This window comes from Odontesthes bonariensis, chromosome 22 (assembly GCF_027942865.1).
Source record: "Odontesthes bonariensis isolate fOdoBon6 chromosome 22, fOdoBon6.hap1, whole genome shotgun sequence".
NCBI classification, from domain to species: Eukaryota; Metazoa; Chordata; class Actinopteri; order Atheriniformes; family Atherinopsidae; genus Odontesthes; species Odontesthes bonariensis.
In genome coordinates, this window is record NC_134527.1 from 12,236,766 (window position 1) to 12,263,971 (window position 27,206).

General features: G+C 43.2%; 1 protein-coding gene across 7 annotated transcripts; it reads right to left on the reverse strand.

Annotated features, from left to right (window-relative positions):
• Positions 1-1,065: 1,065 nt before the first annotated feature.
• On the reverse strand, positions 1,066-25,726 carry rc3h2 (ring finger and CCCH-type domains 2). 7 transcript variants are annotated; one of them, XM_075456648.1, is made up of 20 exons: positions 25,274-25,726; positions 21,328-21,482; positions 18,671-19,000; positions 18,437-18,554; positions 17,671-17,904; positions 16,608-16,783; positions 15,326-15,526; positions 15,043-15,175; positions 14,173-14,291; positions 13,441-13,553; positions 12,968-13,285; positions 11,342-11,544; positions 10,941-11,254; positions 10,713-10,859; positions 9,539-9,676; positions 7,016-7,502; positions 6,621-6,705; positions 5,999-6,206; positions 5,685-5,848; positions 1,066-5,566 (listed from the first exon to the last, which is right to left on the reverse strand). In XM_075456648.1, exons 3-20 carry the CDS (start codon positions 18,899-18,901, stop codon positions 5,425-5,427), a joined length of 3,531 nt encoding a protein of 1,176 aa, XP_075312763.1. In that variant the 5' UTR covers positions 18,902-19,000; positions 21,328-21,482; positions 25,274-25,726; the 3' UTR covers positions 1,066-5,424. The 7 variants fall into 7 exon arrangements, with proteins under 7 accessions (XP_075312763.1, XP_075312764.1, XP_075312767.1 ...); XM_075456649.1 differs by lacking the exon at positions 25,274-25,726 and adding an exon at positions 21,565-21,850; XM_075456652.1 differs by lacking the exon at positions 25,274-25,726 and having other exon boundaries at positions 7,016-7,253; positions 7,338-7,502; positions 21,328-21,849.
• Positions 25,727-27,206: the final 1,480 nt, after the last annotated feature.

A 27,206-nucleotide genomic window follows, 5' to 3' on the forward strand; every position in this document is an offset into this window, starting at 1 on the left:
TAAGACTTTTACCTCCTATGTTGACTTGATAAGCATATTGCGAAACAACCTTAAGATATTACAGCTGCAGTGAGTACACCCCTGTGCAACATCTGAAATATCAGATGATTTAAAACTGTATAACAATAACACCATTACTCTGCAGTTAAACAGTCCGATATTTGTGTTTATTCAAAATTAGATAGGTCATGTTAGAAATACTGGCCTCATATCAGCAACTCATCAGAACAAGACAGTAAATATTTCATTCATATCCTTTACCTTTTGTTTTTTATGACAGATGTGCATGCTGGAGTGTTTGTACCGCTATGCTTTTACTGTTCTGTATGTTTTTCTGGGTTCACGTCGCACTTTGGTGCTGAAGAGAAGTCGAGCGTTATCGCGGTTGACATCAGTAGGATGTGACGACCTGAGGCGTTTACATTCACTACGCTGTCACAGACACTCAAGGTTTTCAGAGGTGAGCTTGTGTCAAGTTTGTGGAAGGCGACTGTCCATTTTTCAGAGCAGGATTCTGTCTGCCGTTTGATTTTGGGAACGGCCTGTATTACCTTAATCGGTGCCACTAAGACTCATTCCATACCTCCTATTTATACCTCCCTATTTATGCTGCCTGTGAAGACTCACAGTCAGGTTTCTCATTTCAGGCAGTCGTTGTTCATTTGGGTGAATGATGTAGATGTCTGGATGGACAATCCAAAGATCCCAAACTGTTCTTTTGTTAATAAATCATTCTCACATCATGTTCCTTCTGTTAGACGATCTGGAAATCAAAATTCTCCTCCGTTCTGTTTCATGGATCACAGATTCTTTTGTACATTTGTCAAGTTTCTTCCATTCTATACCGTGCGTGCTCTTTCTCCATGTGTTATGACTTAAGAGGAACGTAGTATCTCTATTGTTTCTGGCAAAATTCTTCATCGTAAATGTGAAGTTAAAAAAAAACATACATTCCTAAATACGTATTCTTAAAAGAACTCCTACTGTCTTTTGCTTAATGCACAAAAAAACGATTGTTTCCTGTCAAACGGAGTAAAACACAAATCACGACAAGAGTCACAAAGAAACATTTCTTTTGTTGGTTTTATTATAACATGCAGTCTCATGTGCTGTAGTTTGCCTTTTTCATAAATCTATCTCCCAGTGCAATACAGAAGCGATCTGCTGCTTGGCCGAGCTCCCTGTGGGTCAGTATAATACAGCTGAACGAGCCAGAAAATGCACAGAAGAATCAATCAGTTTCATCTATTAGTAATAGCACATAAATCATCATCACTATAGGTTAGACTCTACTCCAGTCCTGCATTACCACAAAGTAAGTAAAAGGGAAACCTTTCACAATGAGATATTTCCAAGGAAATAAATGGAATACGTAACAGTATTATTCAATTTGGGGACATTTTAGACATACTGTCTCTTAAGGATTGTATTCTCCTTGTTCTGAAACATTACACGACTGCCCCAACGGTTTAAACATTTAAATATATCAGATTTGAACAGGTTGTAGAAATGAGCGTTAATACTATAAGTCCATCTAATGATGGTGCCAGACTGTATACAATGACGGATGTGTACCATCTCTTAAAAGTTTCAATCGAACAATAGATTTGCAAATAAAATGTCTAATACAGACATGAATAGTCAAAAAACATCAGTTCATCATGTTTCACGATCAACAAACAAGCTTTTTTTCCCCCATATACTATAGAATAATGAGTCACTTTTTTGTCTAGTGAAAAAGTTTCCGCAAACTCTCAAATTCGAAACAAAGAAGCAGAATAAGAATATAACGGGAAGGAAAAATACCACAACAACAACCAAATGTGGTCATAACAGTAATAGTGATAATAATATAACCTCTGATAAACAATAATTAAATCGTCATGAGCAAGCAATTAAAATGCCGCAAGCAAACTTCAGCACTTGACGTGGCCACACAGTGGGCATGTGCAGAACTCTTACAGCGCTGGGTGTGTTGTATCACAACTACAGAATCAATAATACTCCTCCGCCATCACAAGAGGGACTATATTGCATGCACGACGCAGGATGCAGGGAGGACGGTGGGGAGGGGTACTCGCTGGCACCCGCTGGCAGTGATGGGGGTGGAAATCAGTGCAGCGCAATTAGCCACTACAACAGTGCTCCACAGACACTTAAATAACCACTTTCAACACAATACTGTTTTTACATACAGTCCAGTATGTGCCCAGCCCTTTGTCATGACACAAATAGCACAGCCAATATTGATTGCTATGAGGCAAAAGGAAACACTGGCAAGGTAAACATTGGCAAATAATACAATCAGTGCTAATGCTTTTAACCCATTTATACTCTGAGCGAAAGGGCCTGCAATTCAGATAAATACTTCCACTGAAGACTCAAAGATATGAGTACAGAGGACAAAAACTAACAAAAAAAACACAAGGTAGCCGAGGAAATGAGGTCTTCCCTGAGCGATTCACACAGACAAGGATTTAGCATCCTCTAATGGAGAACAGCAGAATTGCAAGAGAGAAGTGTCTCACTTGTCACCTTGACTGAGCCCATCCCTCCTCACACAGTTTACATGTAGGGAATATGAAAAGCTTTAGGAACATTACTGGGACTGATTGTACTGTACACAACATGGCACTTAACTTTACATGACTTCAAAGGTGAAGTTGTAAACAGAAGCAGAGTGACAGTAGGTAGCCGGGCTTATTCAATAACCGGGTGCAGTTAAATCACCTGCGCCAGCCCTTACCTGTTATGGTCAGAAGGGAGTATCTTCAAAATAGCGCTCACAAAAGTCACAATGAATCTCTTCCTGCTTTTCCGAGCAGCCAGGTGGAAACAGTCACAAGATCATTCACTTGTTTACTTAACAGTTTAAGGGCAGCGTATCTCTAATGTTAGCTGAGGCAGGAGGGATATAACAAAAGTTTAAACAGCCCGGCGGTATGGTGATCAGCCACGCTAAACGAAACTGCAGAGGAGCAGACTTTGGTGGATCACGACGCACTGATGACGGCCCATCTGACGGCAAGCAAACACTACATCAGTTGCAAACAAAACAACAGAAATCCTGATACAAAATACACAACTTCACAGAAGTTAGCAACGCTTCAAAAGAAAAAACAACAATCAACAAAAACTTCTCAAAAAGTCCAAATAAATTAGCATGAAGAAACACGAGAGGTGGCGTCGCTCACTGTCGCCGGCTCCACCTTTAAACACCGAGATGGAGCGGTGAATGTCGAGTTCACAGCAACATAAACGGGACTGGACTGGAAAGCACGTAAGGCTTACAAAAATGTAATTTCCAGCGTTCCTTTTTTGAGATTCACATCTACGCGTCCAACAACACCACAGAAAGTAGATGGGAGTTGGGCTTAATACAACACCAAGGAGAGAAAGGCCACTGTGTTGCATGTCTGTGTCAGTTGTGTGTGAATAACAGCTCGTGTACACCGTGTCGTCTGAGCACGTGAGACAGTGCACTTTATAGTCAGAAGGAAAAGATGCCAGTTATCACTACAGGGGACACAAAGGTGTTTACGTAGTTTCTAACTGCTCAATTAACCCCACCTGCTGCTGAAAAAATATATATTCTCCACCCAAGATTAACCGTTTCTTTTCCAACTATGCAGAAAGAATGATCCAACAGCAGATGTTAAATGTTTTCCAATGTGGATTTAAAAAGAAAATGAGACTTAAAGTGGCTTCCACTGAACATGTGACCGCCAGACCAATGATCATTCATTACTTTGTTTACGACGGTGCCATTGTATCCTGTGATCCCATGACTGTCAAGAGGAATTTGGAGCTCAAATTAAAAAAAAGAGCACATGACACGCAAAAGACAAGAGGCCTGTTTCATGATCAACACGTGAAAGACCTCCGTTTACCGTTCTGCGCTTCTTTTATTCTCTCAGAACGATGAAGTGGCTTTCCTCTTTTAAGTGTCATTATTACCTATCACTAGCACATCTCAATTTGTAAGAAAATACTTGAGGGGGCTCTACAGGTGTCTAATAAAAACTTCCTTGCCATGAAACTTTCCCAGGTGGTGACTTGCATGAAGAAAATGATTCAAGTCCATGATCGGGTTTAAAAACAGTAAATAAAGTCTAATTTAGCTTTATTTAGCACAAATTAAGTATGTGCTAATTTGCATGGATGCAGATCAGACAACATGTCATCAAATAAATACTTGTATGTGGCATGTTTTCTTTCAGTTGGGGAGAAGTAAGGCATGTGAATGACCAAAGCTCTTGAATGCCAGTAGGGTCTCACATTAAGAAAGGCTTTACACTCAAGCAAGAGCCAAAATCTGGCTGAAATCATTGCATCGTAAGGCGGATTAGAGAGCGCATGTGTTATACTTCTACATGTTAAGAGACAGTCAAACAGAGACATCTTAATTGTTTTAGGAGGGGGTAAATAATACTTTCTTTAAGCTACACGGGGCTGGAGTATAAATCGGTGCCAGCTTTATAGGAAAACATTTCTTTGAAGGCACAAGCTAAAAAGCAAGTACACACAGGAACTATGCTCAAAGCATTACATGTGTAGGTTATAACTAAATAACTGCACAATTTACTACAGTAAAATCACTTATTTAATCTCACTTAAGTAAATAAAGTCAGTTCTAGGAGCACGGAATTAAGCTCCTGTTGTGATGTGAGGCTACCTATGGAGAAATAAATGAAGGAAAATATAAGATCTAAGACATCCTGCGAGGATGCATAGCGGTGTGATAGTTAACTATGTCGCCTCACACGAAGAAGAATCCCGACTGATCACCTTTCTGTGTAGAGTTTGAATGTTCTCCCCTGTGCATGCGCGGGTTCTCTCCGGGCACTCTGGCTTCCACAGTTCAAAAACATGCATGTCAGGTTAATTGGCGATTCTAAATTGACTCTAGGAGTGAGTGTGCATGGTTGTTTAACTCCTGTGCTGGCCCTGTGATGGTCTGGTTATCATGTCCAGGGTGTACCCTCCCCTTCTCTCAACTGGGATAGGCTCCAGCGCCCCCCTGTCACCCTGAATGTGTTTGGATCATGAATGAATGATATCCTGTGAGTGAATCAAAAAAAGAACAACAGAAGACAATTCACCCTTCATATTGTTACCCATGAGCTTTAGCCATGTTTTTAAAAAAGTTTGCCGAACATTCTCTGAAGCGACTTACTGTGAACTCTCCAATCCTGTCCCTAAATGTAACCAGGTTTAAAACAGCAAAAACTGACTAGTTTGGCATCTACTCATACATGAACATCAGCACTTACGGGCAGCACAGTGTGTTTTCTCCTGCCCCTTGAAGTGTGACACAGACTGCTGACCTATAGCTCTGGAACTGAATGATATTCCCTTTTAACCACAGTTGGCCTGTGGGCAGATGATTGATCAGTCTCACTGTAGGTCAGAATTTGTATCGCCTTAGCTTCCATTGAGCAGCATTTCAGGTGTTTCAGGACAAGCCCTGGTGGAGGCATCGCCGAGTCGAGGAGGTCCGGCCCGCAGCACCAGCTTCCCGATGCCAAGGCCTCCAGAGACCAGCCCTCCTGGAGACAGAGATTTCCTGCATGATCAAAAAAGAGAAAGGATGAAAGAAAGGATTAAGAGAGTTGTGCAGGCCAAGCGTGTGCAGATCGTTTGCAAACAGGGCAACCCTTTAAATGGTTACCATGGTAATTCACCTAAAGGCCATCTTTTTCAGTAGGTGGGCATCCATCTTTTCTGTCATGAGACCCTCTGTTTGGGGGTGCTCCTCTGCAGGGGATTGGAGGAGGGGAGATGAGCAGGGAGGCGGGAGGAGGTGGGAGGCATCCTGAGACTGTGGGGTGGCCAGATCTAAAGAGTCCTGTGAGGCAAAGATTTCAGATGTTAGAGAGATTTGGTTGGACCTAAGTGTATTACATTAAGACTGGGATTGAGCACTAAGATTCTTCCAATGGCGGCGATGGATAGGTTCAACTGAAAGCTTCAAAACATCAAAAGTAACGGGACCAACCTGAGACTTGATATCCTGGTGGTCTGAATCCTCCATGTCCAGAGCGCGCAGTTCAAGCTCGATGTCTCGATCTGGGTCTGGCTCACTCTCGGCCCGCTCCCGATTCTGGCTGAAGGCGGTCCGATGAGCTTGCAGATCAGACACAATTTTTTCTCCACTGCTTATTGAAGTTCGACGACCGTGCAGCTCTGATCCACAAAGGTGCTCACTGAAACATACAAATACAAGTGAATGTTGACTTTTTTGTTTTAATAAAACAAAGTACAGTCGTGCTCCCTTTTGCAACTGTCATATTCTCAGTAAAACGAGTTTGACATCTGAAGAAAGATGATAATGGAATATTGTGTGTTGATGACCTTCTAAGTAGGAACACAAAGGTCTGTGGAAATAAAAAAAATTAAGATCTAAATAGTTAATCTGCACAACGGAGAATGCCAAATCGCCTGAAAATGACAGTGACGAGGTCCGACAGCGCAGACGCTGCGAAACAAAAAAGACAGCTGTTAATTTAAGCTCCAGATGCTCCCAATGGCAGATTGTCAGCTTGGCCCCTTTGGCATAAAGAAAAGTTCATCTGCTGAAACCGATTTCACTGTATCGAGTTAGAAATTGAATGCCGTACCTCTCAGGGAAACTGGAGTGGCTCGAAGAGTCTGATCCTCTGGAACTCCACCTGTAGTCCCTGTGATCCAGGTGGGAGTTGTAATCTGTAGAAATGGAAGAAAAGGGAGTAAAAAGAAGAAAAAAATCGAAGCTTTATGGGCAGATAAAGGCCAGACATATAACAGTAAAGACAGGCGTATATTTTTTGCGTTGAGAGTTAAGACTGTAAAACAAAATACATGTTTAAATAAAAAATTCAAGCACTGAAAGACAGGCTAATTGATTTTTAAGCAATTCATGAGCTGATGTGATCTATTTAGTCTAATATAAAAAGAACTAAACAAACTTATTTTCTCCTGTGTCCCTGTGATCATTCCTCGGTTTTTCCAACGCCTCCCCTGTACCTTTCCTTACCTTTAAAGTTGATGGGTGTGGTGCTGGCGCTGCCCTGGCAGGCTGTGGCTTGGACAGGGTCAGTGGTGTGGTAGCCCGTGCGAGATGCCCTTGAGATGGCACCCCACTTCGAGATAATGGGCCCCTCACTAAAGGGAATGATTGGGTCCTCATCTTTTAAGCGCCGGTAGTGATCCAACGAATGCAGCCACCGTTTCCCACTATTGCCACCACCTCCACTTTCGTTACTGTCCAACTCCTGCGTGTATCGAAGTTTAAAAAACAATTTGTCTCTGGATGCGTGAGCGTTATCGCCTGCTTGCAGGTGTGTGAGGGGTCTCACCGGGCGCTCCGAGCAGGAGTGAGCCGAGGTGTGGGTGTGAGTTTCAGGCTCGAAGGGGCTGAGGCACGGCCCGATGGTACCGCAGGACCACGGAGAGTAGTGCGCCAAGCTTTCCTCACCTCTGAACCTGCACCCCGCACACTGACCTCCGCTGCTTTCCACAGACTGAAAAGAGAGACATTCAAAAAGCACAGACACATCACTTTCCTTTTTAAATAAGAGACTTTTGGTGTTATTCCATTGCGTGGAACAGTACGATACAGCGGTTTGACCCAGCATGTCTCTACCAAGATTTGTTTTGCATTCCATATAACATCCCGTGACAGTGGGCGCTTTTATTAACGATTAATCGCTTTAATCCAAAACTATTACGAGTCAGGGAGTCTAGATTATTGCATTTAATGAGTTAACGACAGGCTTTCAGTTGTGAAGAGTTTGACTACCTTTCGGGAAAGATAAAGACACAGTGCAACAGAGCTCAGCTCCTGTCAGCTGAGAGACATAAATCAATCAATGTGATTAAAAACGTTCATGTATTCATTAGTCATTAGCAAACGGTACACAATCCGAGCGCACAAATTAGATATCCATGATATAATTTGTAAATTGTGAGTCAGACTTTCAGACAACTTCGTGGGACAAGGATGCGTGTCGTGTGTGTTCCTGTAGAAAGATGTTTATGCTGACAGGTGATGATGCTCTCTGACCAATCAACATCAGATAGTATCAGTTACGTGACACTACCTGCAACAGACGTGAGCTGTACCATACTGGACTGTACCATAACCTTGTAACAGAAGAAGCAGCATTTGCTTCACGTTTCCAAACCTACAAAGACCAGCACAAAAGCTACGGGGACTAGATGTAAATGGCAGCTCTGTGATAACTAACTAAATAGATCATCTATGGCATCTACACAGTAATGTGTATGTGTGCTGTCTACATGTATCAGTCTTGTGACAGAACAGCAGCCTGTGTGTGTGTGTGTGAGACCTTGATCTAAAAATGTAATATACACATCTGATACATTCAGCAAACTGATATAACACAATGCATATCATGTCTTTACTTATACTACACAGCAAACCAGGGGTTTCAATCTGCATAGTGACTCTCAAGGAGGAGGCTACAGCAATTTGCGAAACAGCGACGTCTATAGCACGAAAAACCTCAGAGGCATGCAAGAAACAGTGTCTGATGCTCCACAACAAAAATAGAAACTTGGCATTAATAGGAATGCCCTCAATGGAGCGAGCTAACACGAATGGCTTTCCCTTCATTGGAAGGGCTAAAAGAAGAAAGGGGAAAAGAGGAAGAACCACACGACACACTTCATTGCTTCTGGTTAGGTTGGAATTTGGTCTTTGTGTTTATCATATTTTCAGAAATTCTGTTCCATTTTCTGATACATCTTTTTGCATCTTAGGGCAATTCTACAGTCTATAGGAATTAGGAAGTATTGTCCTGGAACTGTGAAAATGTCTTAAATGTAGTTTAATATCTTTTAATAACATGCCTCAGCACGTGATAACAGTGTGAGTGTAATTACTTTCCCTTCAAAAGGGGGTAGTACCACACAAGAGATTTGATTCGTTCAAATGAATCAATCATGAAGATCTCTAGATATAAAAATGGATTAACCACTCTTATTGCACATTTTTGCTTATTCGTGTAAGGTAGAAGCTGCAAAATTAAACTAAGTCTTGTTAATTGGACCTTAAAAAGTTGTGGTTATATTTAGTATGCTACTTAACCGAGTGTGTAAGCACAAAAACCCATTTGATTTGATGTCAAACAAAGCTTTACTCAACTGAATGCTTGAGTCACTGCTTGGTAAAGTTTTTCCTCTCCCTTTCTTTCTCTCTCTCTCCCTCTCTGTCCATCTCTCTCACACACACCTACACACTCTACAATTGTGCATTGCTATGATATTTTTTTCCACAGTTGCTAGGCAACTATCTCCCACCTAAATAGCATTGTTCACAGCAGAAGCCTAAGCTTTTAGGATACGATTTGAACACAACATTATTAAAAGTGGTAAAGTCTCAACAGTTTGGTATCATTGGTTTAAATTGGCTGCAGTGACACTATAAATAAACCAGTTATAATGACCTTACAGTGCGGATTATCATGCCTGTAAACACCCATAACAATGCTTTGTGTGAGCTTGATATATGTTGCCTTGGTTATTTGCTTTCTACCTCTGTTTGAAAGTCTATGGTGAAGATGGGGGAAGACTGGGAGGGCCTGCTGGCATTGTGATGGTGATGATGACTAGCCCACTGTTCCTGCTTCCTTCTGAACAGATCCTCGTAGCCGAGAGGAACACGTCCATAGTCCTGAAGGAGCAGCATCCAAGTGAGAGAAACAGAATGAAAAGACGAGAGAAAAGATCAATATTTTGGTATAATTGTAGTGACAGTCATATTTCAACACACTGACAGCTCACAGGGACGATGTGGTGAACAGATCTGACTCAAACCAGGAACACATCGGTATGATTTCATAGTTGTCAGTTTTACCTTTGATTGCACTTTATATTTGGTTTTGGTCTACACAGGAAGACAGGTACAGATGCATGTTCTCCACAAAGTTTGAAACACTACACTGTTCTGCGTCCTCTCAGAGTTCATACAGCAGAGAAATCCTCTTCTTGGAGCAAGCTTATAGTAGTGCAAGTTGCACTGACCTATTACTGGCTTTTTTTCAATGCTAATGCTAAGTTGCCTTTGTTGTTCCCCTCTTATTTGAACAACTATTTGCAAAAGTTTATCTTGCATTACAGCTCATACAAGTCACCACAGATGTCGTAGCCTTACACAGCGCTGTTGGCAAACGACACTGTACTGTAGAAGATTTACTGTGAACGTTATATGATGATGTGAGGATGAGAAAAGTGAGTGGGAGAAGCAGAGACATAAATGGGTGAGAAGTGGGAGGACCGGAGAGGAGGCTGAAGCTCCATACTGCAGCTCTGGGACTGGGGGGGGGGGGGGTAGAGGTGAGTTGATACGTGGGTGTAAAAACAGAAAACAATACAAGGAAAAGATGCAGAGAAGAAATGAGCAATAAATCTGTTCAGTGTCCGTCAGACCACCATCAGTTAATATAGATGGTGTCATTGGATGGGGTGAGGTGACTAGAAAAAAAGTGAAAGAAAAGGAAGAAACACTTTATGCTTTAAAATGTTAATGACTGTTGATTTCAAAGAGAGCCTGTGGGCTCTCGTAGCTTTATCTGTCTGAATAAAAGAGAGATGCACATAGAGCAGGAATCACACCGTATGTGGCTAACAGAACATCTTTCCCTCAAAAAAAAAATCAATCCAGAGTATTCTCCTTGGTCACAGTGGATGATGCGCATCATTTCACCTACCCTGTGTAGCCCTGGACGGTGTTCAGCTCCTGAACAGTAGTTGCTATCTAGAGAGTTGAATCTCTCCCTGAGTGGAGGCTGGTAGACAGAGGAATGCAGCACCTCTGGAGGCAGTGAGTTACTCCTGGCATCCTCTCTGTGGTACAGCTGTAACAGTAAAGGTCATCATCAATTCAGTTGCAGAAAGACCAAGTGATATAGTAGAATGATAATTAACAGATGGCTTACCTGAGGCCTCCAAACTCTCCTGCTGTCATAGAGGGGAGCGTAAACACCATGAGCAGGACCCAAGGGCCCATACTGAGGCTGCCCCGGGTGAGGATGGAAGGCAGCAGCTCCCATCCGATCTCTTGGCGGGTGAGGCGGGTACCCCGACGAAGAGGAAGAGGGCATGTGTGGAGTCTGAGGGTCGTTAAGGTAAGAAGACGACGGAGGGCCCATGGAAGGCGGTAGAGAGGATTCTGGGACGTTGGAGGATCGGAGGAAGCGAGCCATACAAGGTTTGTGAGGGGGATGAAGAGTAGATGGATAGTAGGAACCTGCTGCAGAGGAAAAGCAAATCACTTGCACTCCTTCAAGACGACAGTAGTGTAGTTTAAAGTTCAAAATGATTCTAAAAAATATCTCACAGGTTGGTGGATAGTGGGCCGTGTCGTACGTAGGGTGGGTCTCCTGGTAGTACAGCTCTGACGCCTGAGAGGGATGTGGTGAGGGCAAAATGAACTGACCGTGTCTAGGGTGGGGAGCAGCACCATCAGCGTGGCCAGCTGTGCACGAGGGAGACGACGCTGATGAGTGGCTGATTGGAGTCCTGGGAGGAGAGATGGGCTTCCTATGGAACAGACACAAAGAGAAAGAATGAACACAGGACTGCCCCTCTTATGCTGCGTGTACACCAAGAGCGGCCTATGCTACCTGAGCTCCGGAAATCATTATTTCTCTATGGAGGGTGAGCTAACTGAGCGACCAGAGCAGATTCCAGCCATTAAACACAAGCTAATATAATGGTAATGAGCTATGACGCGGTTCGGCAAAAACCAATGACAATCCACAGATTCCGCGACAATCCACGACAATCCGCGGGGTTCGCGGAAACAGACGTGTAAACTTTGGTTCCTAGTTCCTACGTCCTTCAAACATGGCTACTGAAAAATTAATCGCCGCGGTGTCCGCCCACCACTACTATGTTATCTTATCATTATCTCATCACTATGTTATCTTATCATTAGTACTATCATTAGTACTATCTGTACGAATTATGCATTATGACAAATTATATACAGCAAACCCACACGCAAACCCGCACCTGCTAAAGTTGTGCTTGTGAAGAACTGCATCGGTTGCGCTCCTGTGAAGAACTGAAAGGTTATTTTATGGCTAATGACATGGAAGTATGGATTATGCCTTCAATGCATTTGGTGGCTCTGAAAAGAGCCGTTGTGTGGCTCTTAAAAGTGCCGTTGTGGTGCCGGGTGTCAAGGCTGCCAGGTGACCGCCCCCTCATTGGCGAAGTAGGCCATGAACGTCTCCCTCACCCGAATGGCCTCACGAGTGGCGTTGTTGCTGCCTACTCTGGAAACGGGCTGGAGGCCAGCTGCATCGCTGTCTGCATCCGTGGGTAAAGCCGTCATCAGTGCCAGGTCGTGAGGGGCGGTGCACCGCAGATAATTGTGCAGCACACAGGTTGCTTTAACGCAGTAGCGGGGCCTTTAAAAATTGAACATTCTAAATGTGACGTCACGAGCGAGCAAAGCTACCAAAGAGAATTCTCAAGCGAAGCTTCTCCAGCTACCTCCGCTACCAGGCAGCATAGGTCGCCCTTGGTGTACACGCAGCATTAGTAATGCACGGATACAGACTGTCTAGTACATGCGAATCCACACATTTATCAAGTTATAAATGTGGCTTTTCTCTGCAATTTCATCTGTAGTAACGATGGGTGCCTCCGCAACCTCGCTGCTAGGCCCCCAATTATTGACAGAAAAGAGCAGTGATTTTCTTGTTCTTATCTTTATTATTACATATTTCTTCAAATAAACTTGATTTAATTGTTATCATGCATTCATTTTTGCATATCAGGTCTGCAACACATATGTGATGAGGCATTTAGGGCTGGTAATGAGGTAAGAAAAGAAAAAGAAAAGGAAAAAGCACATCATTTCCAACATGTCATGCCAACAGATGATTGTAAAAATGATCTCTTTAAATGCCAACAAAAGAGGATGACCAATCAATAAGTGAAGGTGTAATCTTACTGCTCTGTTGACCCTGATGTAGTCCTGTTAGTGCCAGACAGCCTGCTGGACCCATTAGCCGCACTGGTTCCATTTGTCACAGGTCTCTTCAGTTCCTCCATCATGTCTGCCCCTCTAGAGATCAGCGATGGGTGAGTCAGGCTGGGGATTCCTTCTGTCATGGCTGAGTTCTCTCCTGTGCTTTTGAGACCCTGCTCCACTCCTGCAGACACATCATTGTGCATACTGCCCTCCATGGTGAAGTTTTTATTCATGACACCCGGGGCTAGAGGGAAGGCACGACCCACGCTGCCGCTCTTCTTGTTCCTCAGTCTGAATCTGTGGAGAGGAGGGGCCACAGCAGCAGAATGAAAAGACCTGCTCAGAAGAGTCTTGCAATTGGATATTTGCAATACTTAACAAATGTTAAGAAAATTAGCTTCTTATTCAACTTGAAGGCAGTGAAAATACAGTGCATGTGAGTGCTCACTCACTTTTCCAGCTCATCTTGCGTGTGTGCAAATGTACAGTTGGTTCCTCGCGGACACCCACCCTGCTGACGAAGATCTCGGCACATGCTGGTTTTATACTTGCTGTTGGCCTGAGGCTGCAACATACATGAGACAATTTGCATAATAACTGTAGCCTCCAGAACATCAAGAACTGATCTATGATGATGAACTGAATATGATCTAATCTCCTGAACAGATGCAAATGAAGCAACTGTATCAAAATCTAACTGATTGTAATGAAATTTTAAAATAAAAACCTAAAAGTATTCATAAAAATGAAAAAAATTACAAATTCACAATCAAACACAAAATGTGAATCATAAAAACCACAGCTGACACCATATAGAAGCCAGGCCTTGCACCTGGTAGTTTTGCATTCAAGCTCTTTTTGCTGTATATATTCATATTTCACAGGATTGGTTCATTTACATTGTTTCTCAAACTATTCAAATTTCAGTGTTAACATTCACTTAAATGCTATTACATCAGTCAAATAATCAATAGCTATTAAACAGAGAACACAACCACTGATGCTATGTTGTTTGTGATCAAGGACCATTTCATGTCCATTAAACTATTTTTGATGCCACCACCAGGACAAAAGAGGTGTGCTGCAGGAAGGCGATTCACTGCAGTGCTGGTGTGATTTAAAGATAACAACTATTTGTTAGTAATCTGAGTAATTATTAGCAACAATCTGATCCATCAGTGTACCTGCGGAGTGTCGTGGCTCTTCTTGCTAAAGTTTTGAATGAATTCCACCAGTCCGTGAACCACCTGCTTTACAGCCAGCATGACATTTTCCAGCTCTTCCCATGACGGTGTGGGAGCATCTGCAAAAAGATCAACAACATAAGGTGGAAATTCTCAGCAAGGTGTTTTATTACATGAAGATCAGGCTGAGACACACCTAGAATTTAGTGCATACCTCTCTGAAAATTATTCAGAAACTACAAAGATCTCTATCTCAAGGTTAAAACTTAAGGGGACGTGCAGATGTGCTCTACGTGTGACTATCCATCTCTTATTTGAGTAGATATAGTAGATAAAGTCTCAAATGTCAAAGTCTGGGTGCCCGAGGGGCTTAGGCTTTGGTTGTAGACCAAAACTATTAGGATCTTTGGTCGGAACCAAAACGGATGAAAAGTCATCCTTGTGGAAGTGTTTGAGGAGCTCTGCAGCTTGCAACCTTTGAGGTAAATCATTCACACAGTAACAGTTCACAGCATCGATCAAAATAAACTAAAGCGCCGGACAAAGTGGCCGGCTGACATTCAGAAGCTCTCTTCTCATGAAACTGCAAAGTTAGTGCATCTGTGGGCTCAGCATCCCTATGACATCACATACAAACACCGACCTGTGTTTATGTGCATTGTGTGGTTTCACAGTCTAAACTGAGGCAGAGTAAAATGTGTGTAATGACTTGTCATAATGCCAGAAGCAGGTTTAATGGAGAGCCAGAATATGGAATTAATTTCAGAGTGCAGAGTGGCTGTTTTAAATGTTAAACACTCATCGAACACCGTGTGCTCTGACAAATGCTTAAAACAAAATGTATTTGAGCTGTTTGACAGAGTGAAGTACCTGGGTTGTGGTCTATGTTGGCCAGGAGCTCTAGGTGTGGTCTAAGGCTTGTGAGGTTGGCGGGGTCTCCTGTCCTCTGCAGAACGATTGTCAGCTCCTGAACGCTCTTTGCAAATGATTCGGGAGACTGCAACTGGAGCAGATGAAGAAAGTCAGTCTTTACTAAACTGGAGCAGTTAAAAGTATTCGTCCCACACTTCTGTTCTCTGTTGGCTTGTTAGAAATGTCCGAATGAGTCTAGCAACGATGACGGCCGACACACACGTATGAATCATAATGAAACCTTGTCAATGATGGACTGCATATGCGACTTGTGGACCAGGTCTCCATACAACAGAGAGGACCACTGCTCAGGTGAGATTCGAAGGCCCGCTTCCATGGCGATGTGGACGATCTGAGCATCGTGTTCTCTCCTCAGAGCCTCGTACGTACGAAACTCCTCCTTCAGCTGCATCAGAGAGGAGTCTTCATCACGCTTCGTCACCTGGCAGTGAGGACAGATTATGGAAAAGAGGCCAGAAAACAAGAGAGTGAGCGAAGTGGGAGAGAATGCAAGGACTTACGTTTAGTCAGTTTTGTCCCATATCAAAACCAACAATCCCCTAAAATCAACAGATTCACTTTTCAAATTCAGGGTTTGTTTTTATTTATAGTTTCTTTAAAAAATAAACTTTGTATGAGATAGCAATTGTAATTTTGTACCCACATGGAAATCCCATGTAATTCTAAGATGCAGAAATGTAAATATGATACATGATTTTTTTTTTGGAGCAATTTCAAACTATTTTTCATCACTCTGTGATTATTGAACTCGTTTTAATATATTAATTAATGACATTTCTAAGCAAATGTAACAGTTCGTGGACCTTTTTCTTTGTCTGTATGTGGTGTCCTCAGACTTGCAAACTCAAGCTCAGATCACACAAAGGGACTATCCCCGTTATCAGAATCTGCCCTATGAGTAATCATCATAAGACACCAACACACTCCACTGGCTATCTATTACAAATCTAAAACACGTTCAGATTTCGCCAGCACTCAAGCTCCTGCTGCGCTTCATCCTTCTCTTCGATCCGGTGCGTTCATATATCTTTCTCTTTATCTCCGTGCTGTCTGTCTCTGGCCTGCCAGGCGGGGCAGCGAGGGCAAATTTAGACTGTGTTTACGTCACAGGCAGATAGCTGACATTTCTGCCCTGCCAGTGTCATCAGATAACAGGCCCAGAAATACACACATAAAACATATCTCTAGAAGCAGCAGCAGTATTCAATGGGGAGTGATAATATATAATAAGGCTGTCAGACTAGGTCATGCTAATCTAAAGATCACTCGAGAGCTGAAAAGGAGTTTTCCCAAAGTTCATTCGATCACTTTAACTAATTCTAGGGAAATCGTTGTTTATTATTATTATTATTATTATTATTATTATTATTATTATTATTATTTATTTATTATTATTATTTTTTATGAAGTGACACTTTGAAGTTGAAAACTCTGGTTGGTTTGTATCTTTCTGATGGTTCACTGAATGGTTAACGTTTGCAGCTCATTCATCATGTCTGTACCTTGAAGCAGGAGGCCCTGTACAGCAGCTGCACCACATGCCCAATGCTGGTTTTAGAGGCCTGGGGGAACCGGGCCTCGAGCTTCTGGACAACAAACAAAACCAACACCTTCCTGGACAAAGCTGAACCGTCCTCCAGAGCAAGCAGAACCAGCTTCAGTGCATCTTCTTGCATAGCTGATGAGAAAGTCAAAGGGAGATGAAGGCAAAAGGTGCAGAAGGAAGAAGTGAGGAGAGAATGAGAGAGAATCAGCACGGACACCTTTGCTCACACGTGAGCTTGTAAATGCACAGCAACACCATAAGAGAAAAGGACAAGATTAAACAATAGACATTTAGAAATAGGTGTCCTCAGACTTTTCAATGAACTCATTCTGTTATCATGAGAAAAAAATATTTCCCAGTCAGAATCTGCCCTATGAGTAATCATCACAGGACACCGGTTACCAGCATTAGCTCTCAGTTTGATCAGGAAACGAAAACAGAATTTCAGCAGCATGTCTTGTGTCTTGTGAATTTTTTTTTTTCATTTATCTGGTTTTTAAACAGTGTTTTGTGAAACATCATTGTCATTTCTCAACTGCTGTTGTGTCTTGAGAAGTATTGTGCATTTCTTCATCATGCTACTTTCAAATGTTTTCTGCTCTGTTTTGATGTTGTGCTTCATAAAATCAAATTGCTTTTTGCGCCACAGGGCGGCCATGCAACAAGCCCGCTGTAATCATGGCTCAGAAGTGTTCGGTCCACAATGATCAAGGTTTTGTAAGCTTATACGAGGAAAAGTGTGAACAAAATGTTTTCTGTTCTAAAGAAAAAATGCTGCAAGAAGACACTTTTGAAGCCTATTCTTGCGGCTGAGCCACTTTGCTCTCGTACATTTCGCCAGTCACAAAAGTTAGCGCGAAGCTTCAACACGTCTTAAACGAGCGTCGCCGTTTTAACACGTTGAGTTGTGACAGCTACAAGACAAAATCGAAATGTTTAATCCTCATTTTGAAAGTGTATGATGTAGTTATCTCATAGTTCTCTCAAACAATGAAAAATGTGCTCTGTGGCTCACGTACCAGGTCCCAGAAACTGGCAGCCGCGCGCCCTCACCGCCGCCCAGAGGTTCGCAGAGAGCTGCTGGGGGTTTTGGTGCTGCAAGATGAGCTCAGTTACTGTGCGTTCCCCCAGAGACCGGCATGCCCGCACCGCCCGAACACGTCCCTCTTCCTCCACCAGCTGGCAGTTTACCAGCGTCACCAGCTTCCTCTGCATGGGCCGGCTGAGCACGCTTGGACTCAGGTTCGCTACGCCTGTAGGAAGTGACAGCTCTGGGGTTAAACTGTGCGTCTGCGGAAAGTAGTCACAATGATAAAGTTCCTTAATTTGATGGACCTCTGAACCAACGACACTTGATGTACCCACAGATATAGAGCAGTCTCAAACAGCCATGCTGAGATCTAATTCAGCTTCAGAAGGCTCATTTTGCATCTTAACTCCCACATTCCCACAGAATTCACACTTTTTGTTTTTCAGGCTTTTTAAGAGACCAGACGATACCAAGTGTGAACCATCCAAACAATGTCCTTAGCCAAAAGGAATCATGGCAGTTGCAACTAGAACTGGCTGAACTGGTTTCATTAATATGAACCTCTAAACTGTTAACGCACAGAGCTTAATTTTCCGGAATACCATGAAAGTACAAAACCTTCCAGTGTCAGGAGATGTGTGACGGTAAGCATGCGAAGTTAAGGAAGCAGTTCAACTGCAGCCCCTGCACATTGAATGGGAAAAGCTTAACTCTCTTTAACAAACATCTAAATGTACCATCGTTATGTGCAGTACCTTTTGCGCCGCTGATAGGTTTCAGGTAGAGAGCCAGCTCTTCTACACAAACCCGGCAGACCTCGTAGTGCTCAACCTCCGCTGCACTGCTCAGGCTAACCGGCTGAACACCTGGGACCTAGCATCGTCGACAAACACCAAAGACATGCACACACACATATAAAGAGGACAAAGTTTAAAGTTTGAACCAACAGTCTCAGGATCGCTCATTTCAGTACTCTCTCGCCGCCTCACCTCAGCCCCGACCAGCTGCAACAGGGCGCAGTTGACCGGCAGCAGGTCGATGTCGGTGCTGATCGGCGTCTGATCAAAGGGACAGGCCTTGCGGTGCAGTTTGTGGAGGCAGGTCTTACACACCGTGTGGGAGCATCCCAGACTGATGGGCTGGTGGCCGCTGCTGTCAAACTCATTGTAGCAGATGGGACAGGACAAAAATTCTGTCCACTGGGCCGCCTGCACTGGCATCCTACCACCACCACGCTGAGGGAGGCGTCACCGAGCTTAGGGGGAATGCATGTCGATGATTCCTCGGCAACAGCAGCTGCTCGCCAGAGCCAAGGGTGACTGTAAGGGACAAGGCAGAATGATGTACCAGCTGTTCAAACTCAAACGGCTTGTAGAAGTTTTGCTGTTGAGACAGTGAATGAAAAGTTAGATCCATTTTGGGCATGCATGTTCCGGTCACACTCTACACTTGTCATATGACATCAAAAATCATATTGTTTTTTTTTTTGGGTTGCTATTACATATCATCAAGTGGACAATTACACTGTGATCTGCTTTAGAATTTAAATGCGCTTCATGCAAATAAGTCCAGTCAGTACATTGTAAAATATCTGCACGATGCAGACACTCTCTTATATGACGCATGTGCGTTATACTCAGCAGATGAAGCAGCAGCATTAACTTTATTACTCTTTAAGCTCTGTTAAGTACAACAAGCAGTTAACTAAGAACACAGGCCTCTCTTTCCATTAAACTCATAAATCTATTTGATCAGATGTGAGCAATATAAGTGCCCATGCGCTTAAAAATAAAAGGTAGTTGGCAAAGCCCCAACTCATGCTGCATTAAAAGGCAGATCGTCATTTCAGGTCTACATTTCATTCATCCAATTACAACCATGACAACAAGCCAGTGAAACACAACAAAAATAAACAGTGAAGAAAAAGAACTGCAATAATGTGAGTGAGATCAGCTCCGCCGAGTCAGCCCGACTTCCACATTGCTCTTTCAAACCCACCTTCGCTTATCTTATGAAAGCTGAGCTCATGTTGAATCACAATAACTCTTTTCAAGAGCAAATCAGCTCGCAGACAACAGATAAACCCAGACAGAAACAGGCAGAGCAGAATAATACCAGCTTCCTGTTTCAGGGAACGTTTGTCAGACATATTCTGTGTTTATGTCAGCTGTTCCAAAACAACTTGTACAACAGACTCATTTTCAACCTTTGAGAGTGTGCGTGAAAGAGAGAGGACAGTTTACAGTGTTGTACTGACCTGGACCTCATAAAAACAAAGAGAGACAAACAGGATGAAACACACCGGCTACATGCGAACGCTGTCGCAGTGATGCTGGGAAAAAACACAATTACTCTTTCATGATTACTGACACACGTGCATCTTCTGTCAGATGACAATTTATTTTTCATATAGCGTAAATCATAAAGCCAGTTGTTTATTTCAAAATACAAGCTAGACACACATGATTTATAACACATCGAAAACTGTATCACAGCGAGTGACATTGTCAAAATAAACATTAACATGAAAACAGAACTGTGCTGATGATTATTAAAGAATGCTACTGCTACAACCTAATAGTAATACTAATACATTTATATATTAGCTGTACCCGCTTTATCCAACATGTCCTATACAGCTGAAACCTCTCCCAGCTTACATTTAGCAATGGGTTACGCCATGGGCAGGTCACATGTCCATCACAAGGCTAACACAACCAATATAGAATCACCAGTTGACCTACAACGCATGTCTTTGGACTTTTGAAGCTGGAGCACCCGCAGAGAACCTTTAAAAAAAAACACTCCACACAGCAAGGCCCCAGTCAACCAGCAGGTTAAAACTTGTTGCTCACACAAAACACCAAACACAACTACTCCATGACAGCCCCAGGTCGAATCAACAAAAACCAGAGGCAGCATGGAGCTAAAGCAAAGATACTATCTACAGTGCCTTCAGAAACTAGTCACTTTCACACAAATCTTCCACTTTTGGACACGACTTATAACGAGAGAAAAAAAAACGCCCCCTCTTCTATATCAGCATCTAGTGCACCCCCTGCACAGCATTTCAACCCATTAATATAAGCAAAGCAATTAATCAAACAGACATATCATCCTTCAGGCTCCAGAATGCAAATCTGTTCAGGACTCTGCGAGGAGACAGTGGGCACCTGTTGCTCTCTGAGTTTGTCACGACAGCTGGTCCACTGACAGAGCAGGTGCCATAACAAACGAAACGCAGTCTTCACGAATGCTTCAAGAGATGTCCGGGAATAACAAAAGAAGTAGAAATCAGAGAGCAACGCACACAAACAACTGTTCACACTGAATTTAAGAATGTGAGACGAGACCAGTGTGTACGTTTTTGCATTGTATGTCTGTGTTAGTCGATAAAAAAAAACCCACGTGCATTTAGAAATAAAGCCATTCTGCGTTTGAAAAACAACATTTCGTAAAAATTAAACTATTGAAAAAAAACATGAAAGTCCGTAAACGGATAGCTTACCTTGCGCATTACGCACGCGCTGCATTCAGCTTTAAATAACGACTACGCCCCAAACTTCGACACAAAAAAAATTATATATTTTTTATACTCCTCATATATTATTCCCTGTTCCGGGTATGAAGCCAGACGTATACGCACCTTCCAAGCTGTTCGCACTTCGCGATGCCAGCGCTGGCTGCTTGGTCTCGTGGACAGCTCCGCTCTGTCCTCGCGCGTCATATTTCCTTCCGCGAGGAGCCCAAATTTAACATCGACCACAGCCATTGTAGCCCACAAACTGCTGAACCCACCGTCTGAGGAAGAGTGAGGTAACACTCATATGATGAAACAGGTCAGAGGGGGGGCTTTTCAAGAGATGTAGGTGGGGAGTTTTACCTCGGCGCGTGAGCCGGATGAAACTCTTTCTGTGCGTGTTGGCAGACTAGGCAGTGGTACAAACTCTCGGGGGGCTAACTCTCAAGCGTGATTCTCAGGCTGCAGTCACGTTGACAGACACCTGTTGCTTCCGTGCAGCTGCTGCACCCTCCCTGACTTTATGGAGAGTCCAAAACAGAAGTCTGGCAGCTGCCGCGGGGCTCAATGCGTGTCCGTCTCTCAGTACAGACATTGTTCCTGCACACATCCTGTTACACTGCAAAGCGAGCACCAAATATTTACCCCAAAGATTTACCCCAGAGTTCCCTTACTGACATAAAGGGATCACTGCTTGCATGTAGGCAAGTGTGTCACGTGCACATAGGTGCACACACACACACACACACACACACACACACACACACACACACACACACACAAAAAGCCCCCCCCCCCCAGTCATGACTACTTCAGGTCTTGTGACAGAAGAAGTGGGCGTGCTTTTTTATAGCAGACCACAATTTCCTCATCAAGGGAAAACTGCAGGCTGTGACATTTCAGACTACATCAAGAATGATTTAGCCAATTAAATGTGAGAAAAAAACGCAGTTTACTTTGTTGGGATTGTTCAGAGAAAGTTTTGTTCTGCATTTGTTGTTGGGGTCTGCTGAGGCACCCACTCCACTGAGCGGAGGATGAGAAGTACATTGTGTCTTTACAGCCAACCGTTGGCTGGCTATCATCTGGCTGAGGATTGCAATGAATCCTCACTTATCCCCCCCCCCTTCTGAGTGGGGGAGGGCATCTGGAGTTTCCTTTGGCAAAGTTTTAAAAGGAGACAAGACAGAAAGGTTTCCAGAGAGTGCTTTTCACAACTTGGAAATAAGGATATTGACAGATGTTGTAATTATGTTTTCCAGGGGAGGAAATATTTTTGAGAAGTATGAAGCATCTTAAACTTGGCAAAACCTGGGCTGAGCAATTCAAAATCTTGCTGCCATTTTCAGTCACTACATCTAGCTTAGTAGCTTTGTGTTCTTGGCATAGTGTTCCATAGGAATCATCCTCCTCGGCATGTCTGGCCCCACAATGACAAAAAAGGCAGTTCAAGATTTTGGAGTTTGTGCTTATCTGGAGCGCAAGAAAAAATGGTGACTCATCCTGCATTTGGATTGCATCCAACGAAATACTACCTTCAATTTTTGTGGTCATGCCCCGTGACTGTAAATTTGAACAAAAACACCAGCAGAGTTGCTGCAGAATGGTGGATGATGACTCCTTGGACCTAATAAGGACAGAATGCCTGTCTCAAGAACGGGCATGTAGCAAAAATGATCAAATAAATAAAATCGTTATATATCGATTCTGGTGCACTTATGTATCAAAACAAATGGCTTCATCTGTATAAAATAACTCCAACCTTTGCACAACCCGCCAGCTTTTTGCTCATTCTTTTGGTTCAGAAACGGTGAGATTGCAGAAGCATAAACTTCCAACATTACATTTTTGGCAACTAGATTGCTCATCTAGTGGTTCAGTCACTCACTCTGCATATCACGGAGCAAGTCGTTTCTGGCTGTGCTGTGCCGCGGGATTTTTATCTTTGACTCCAGCTCAGTATTTCTGTGGACCCAGTGGAATGAGGTGGCACAGTTACCTCTACTGCACCCCCAGTAACTGCAGAGAGACACATCAGGGATGGCCTACAGTGCGTGAAGAAGATGAGTGATGAATGAGTCCACGCTGTGTCGACAGCAGAACATTTATATCTGAAGCCAAGTTGAACCCAAACAGCTTGAAAACAGTAGAAAGCCAGTATGTTGTGCTGGAATGAACTGCCATCATAGATTTGCTCCGCAGCTGTAAGTTTAGGGTCTTCTTGTGGTGTAGTAGTTCAAGAGTCAAGACGCACTTACACTTACACACACACTCTGTGCAATCTGCTGCTTCCCACCCCGTTTCCCAAACACTGTCTGTCTAATAAAACAGGAAAATGACAAAAGTTTGTAGGTCGGCACTAGCCAATAACATAAAAAGTGGGTCGTACTGTGGCTCATCAAGTCATGCAAAAAAAACCACAAAAACAGTTGATAAGAGGATGCACTGCCACTCTCGGTGTGACCCCAGAATCACAACAATCCATGTGGTATGAGCATGTTTGGAGCAGCACGCTCATAACCATTTGTGGTATTATTGGGCTGATTCTGTTTCCACCACAAACAAAGATTTATGACACATAAATCTCACAAAATACTTGAGCAGAAAAACAAAAATAAAGAAAGACATTCAACACAGTAATTATCAGTCTCATTCTGAACATTTTGATAATCAGCGCATGCAGCTTTCAATTCTTTCCCATAGTTATAATAAATTGATCCAATGCATCCCCTCTACAAAGATAAAATATGGCCAGAGCTTTAAGGCAAACCCATCAGCACAGCCTGCTGTGAACAGCAAAGTGAACCACAGCAGAAGTGAAACCTCACGCCCACCACAATGCTGACCAAAGCAAGAAAAAAAAAGAAAACTGAATACTTCAAAATGTAAATGCTTGACTGTTTAAGCGTTCTCTCAAGCACAGACACATGAATTTAGTCAAACTCAGGGTGTGTTTATGTGAACGCTTACTTTCTGTTTCGACTGAAAACTGGAAACAATGCCTGTAAACTACTGCAAGCGGGTGCACAGTGACAAGGAGGTTAAACTTTAATAGTTTTAAAGACTCAGCATGTACACGAAATCCGACATAAGACGCTCCAAGAACTCCAGGCACTCTTGCAATAAAACTCACATAACGTGCTGGCACAGGTGCCATTTGAATGTGCTTTTTGTGTGGCAGCACAAAGCCATAAAGGTGCCGTTGTAGTTTTCCAATATTTGGATACTGTTCAGAAACTAGTCAGCTCCGTGAGCACCACAGCAATTGTTTCATTGTGTCTGCACACTTGTTTCTGTGTGTGCTGTGGGGGTATGTGGGTTTGACTGATTAATTATTCATTATGTGTGTCATTTTATGTGTGTGTGTGGGTTGTGTCTGGATAGGAGGCAGGGCAATCACAAGCTGCTGATTTAAACGGCGTTTATGCAGCAGCATATGTCTATATGTGTCTGCAGTAACAGGAGAAACCAAGAGTTTTCCAGTCTGCCTCGTAATGTTGGAATATCAAGTTGCCTCCCGTTGCATTTCAGCAGGTTACTTAGTAACCTCTAACATGGCAGGCTGCCGCATGCTTTAACTTTATGATGACAGCGCTGCTTCTTAGACTGAAACCTCCGGTTAATGATAAGCAACTCCTGAGCAGGGAAACTGGAGACACTTGGAGAGCAACAGGGATGTTACTCTGATCTCTGTGCTCGAGAGGACCGCCAAACAGTCTCCACCATTACAACGGGTACATCTACAGATTCCTATTGCAAGCACTGAGTGCTTTCACTTCTTTTTGCAATCCCTGCTTTCCACTTGCAGCTCACAAACAGCTACAGAGCCCTCAAACTGCTTATGATTTTCCATCAGCTCCAGTTTAAGATATTTTATGATGAGCCAATAGTAGAAGGATATCAGATCTGTAGCTGCTATAAGATCTTGGATATTTTCCACTGGGGACGAAAGACACACTTAAACAGCCCTAAAGTGTGAAAGGCATTGCACTCACAAAATGAAACCTCAACCTGAGAAGCATGGAAAAGAAGCGTGCAGCTCTGGGTACTATACCCACTGTAAGTCACTTACCTCACACTCTTTACAGGAGCACCAGGGTAAACATCTTCATACACACCCACATGAAAGCATCAAAATAAAACTAAAAAAATCTTCATCAGTCGCAGAACAGCCGCAGCAGCAGATGGATGCCTCTAGAAAGCAGATTATTCTGGCACTGCATTTCAGCGCATAAGATACAGGTGCTGTGGTCCAATGTTGATCCCCCTGCTCCCCTTTACAACACGGTCACGGACACTCAGGTACAGTGAGCCACACACCCTCGGCTTGACAAACCGAAGCAGAGGAGAGATGGTGGTATCGCTCCGCCGGTGATGGCGGTGCCAGAGCTGCGCCTTACCGCCGGGCTGCGCGGGCAGAGAGCTGCTGCCGCCGCACGTCTACGCATCATGCGTGCTCCGCCCGATGTGCACTTTTGTCTGCGGACCGACGGCTCAGCAGAAACAATGACGCGCGACATTCGGGGGGCACTATTTTAATGTTGCGAGCAAGGATAAAAAGATGTAAAGGGGCAAGCCGGAACAAGCCGCTTTTCGAGGCGTGGGCTGACTGGTTTTAAAGAAACAGACCGAGAGGCAGCGCAGCGGCAGCTGAAGGGAGGATGCGCTGTGACAAGTGTACCCGTGGGGAGGAAGTTCAACACAAAAACACACACCGCGCGCTTCTTTCTTTTTTGCTTTTTTGCTTTTTTCTTCTCAGTCCTGTTCAGAGAAGACCAAACGCGGAAGAAAAAACATGGTGTACTCTGCCATCCTCAGTGAAGGCCCGTGTTGTTGTGTTTATGGACTGAATAAACCACCTCAACAGAACACAGCCATATGGTTATACATTTAAATACCTGACATTAACGGCTGGTTAACAAATGTCAGCTGGGAGAGCACAGGGATTAAACCTACTGTTGTAGTAGACAAAACCTCTGAGGCAGCTGGCATTCATCAACTTATCAAGGCTGTAATCCAATTAATTAGATATAGCATTACCTTGCAGTTTAGAACAGATTTAGTCTAGCATGACATTTGTATTATAGGTGCCCAGTGGCCACATAGGCCTTACACTGTCAAATGCATCCATATTGTTTTTATCAGTGATCTGCTGCCCACTGCAAGAGAGGCAAGTTTATATATGAGGACACAATGTGATTCATAGTCACCACCTAGTTCATACTGGACAGCTAATCTGAGCTGTAAAGATGTAATAACCTCTCTTTAGCAGTCTTCATGTGCTTTGTTGCATGATGTGTGGCCAGATGGAGGGACACCAGGGCTGCATGAGAGTGTTTATGGTCAGCAACACATAAGATCTTTCATCATTTCACACCCCAAAATCTGCTTGTTAAGAAGATGCTATTTAAATCAATATAAAGCTACTCTGTAGCAGGTGTAATTAACCGACACCAGCTGCACCTGCAAGGTACTGTTTTTTTTTTAGTCTTTTTTTAGTTTCTTACTGTATTTCAAATCACAATGAATCTTCATTGTATTTTTGTAAATTTGCAATCTGCAAAAATTGCAGCTGTTCTGTCAGTAAATGACGACATATTTCCAGGATTTGAATTGTATCTGAACATGCAAACTCCACAGAGACACCACGGCTTCAGGCCTTCCAGGTGGCTTATCACCACCTTATCAGCACAAATTAAAATCAATGAAAATAAATCAGCTGGAGGAAAATTAAAAGCTGTTGCTTCAGCGTTAGTTTATTTTCACATTTTGGATTTGACACTTTTCTTTTAACTTCCAAAGACACTAGTCTGCAAAGTAAGCTTGCAGTGAACTCCTGGAAATAAAATCGTTAGATCACTGGTGACCACCAGGGGTGACTCTGAGACCATTTTTGACAGACCAAAACACACCGTGCTGTACTTGCACCAGAGAATAGACTGGAGTAAATGGAAATCAGGATGAGTAGAACATTTTGACAAAAAAAAAAGATTTGACGGTTTTGA

What these genes read in the sequence shown, in the direction of transcription:
- rc3h2 (XM_075456647.1), bottom strand. Translation starts at nt 18,901, where the DNA reads ATGCCAGTGCAGGCGGCCCAGTGGACAGAATTTTTGTCCTGTCCCATC. An exon ending in ACGCAAGATGAGCTGGAAAA is followed by an intron (nt 13,286 to 13,440) that starts GTGAGTGAGCAC and finishes TCCTCTCCACAG; the next exon opens with ATTCAGACTGAGGAACAAGA. An exon ending in ACCGTCCAGGGCTACACAGG is followed by an intron (nt 9,677 to 10,712) that starts GTAGGTGAAATG and finishes CTGCTCCTTCAG; the next exon opens with GACTATGGACGTGTTCCTCT.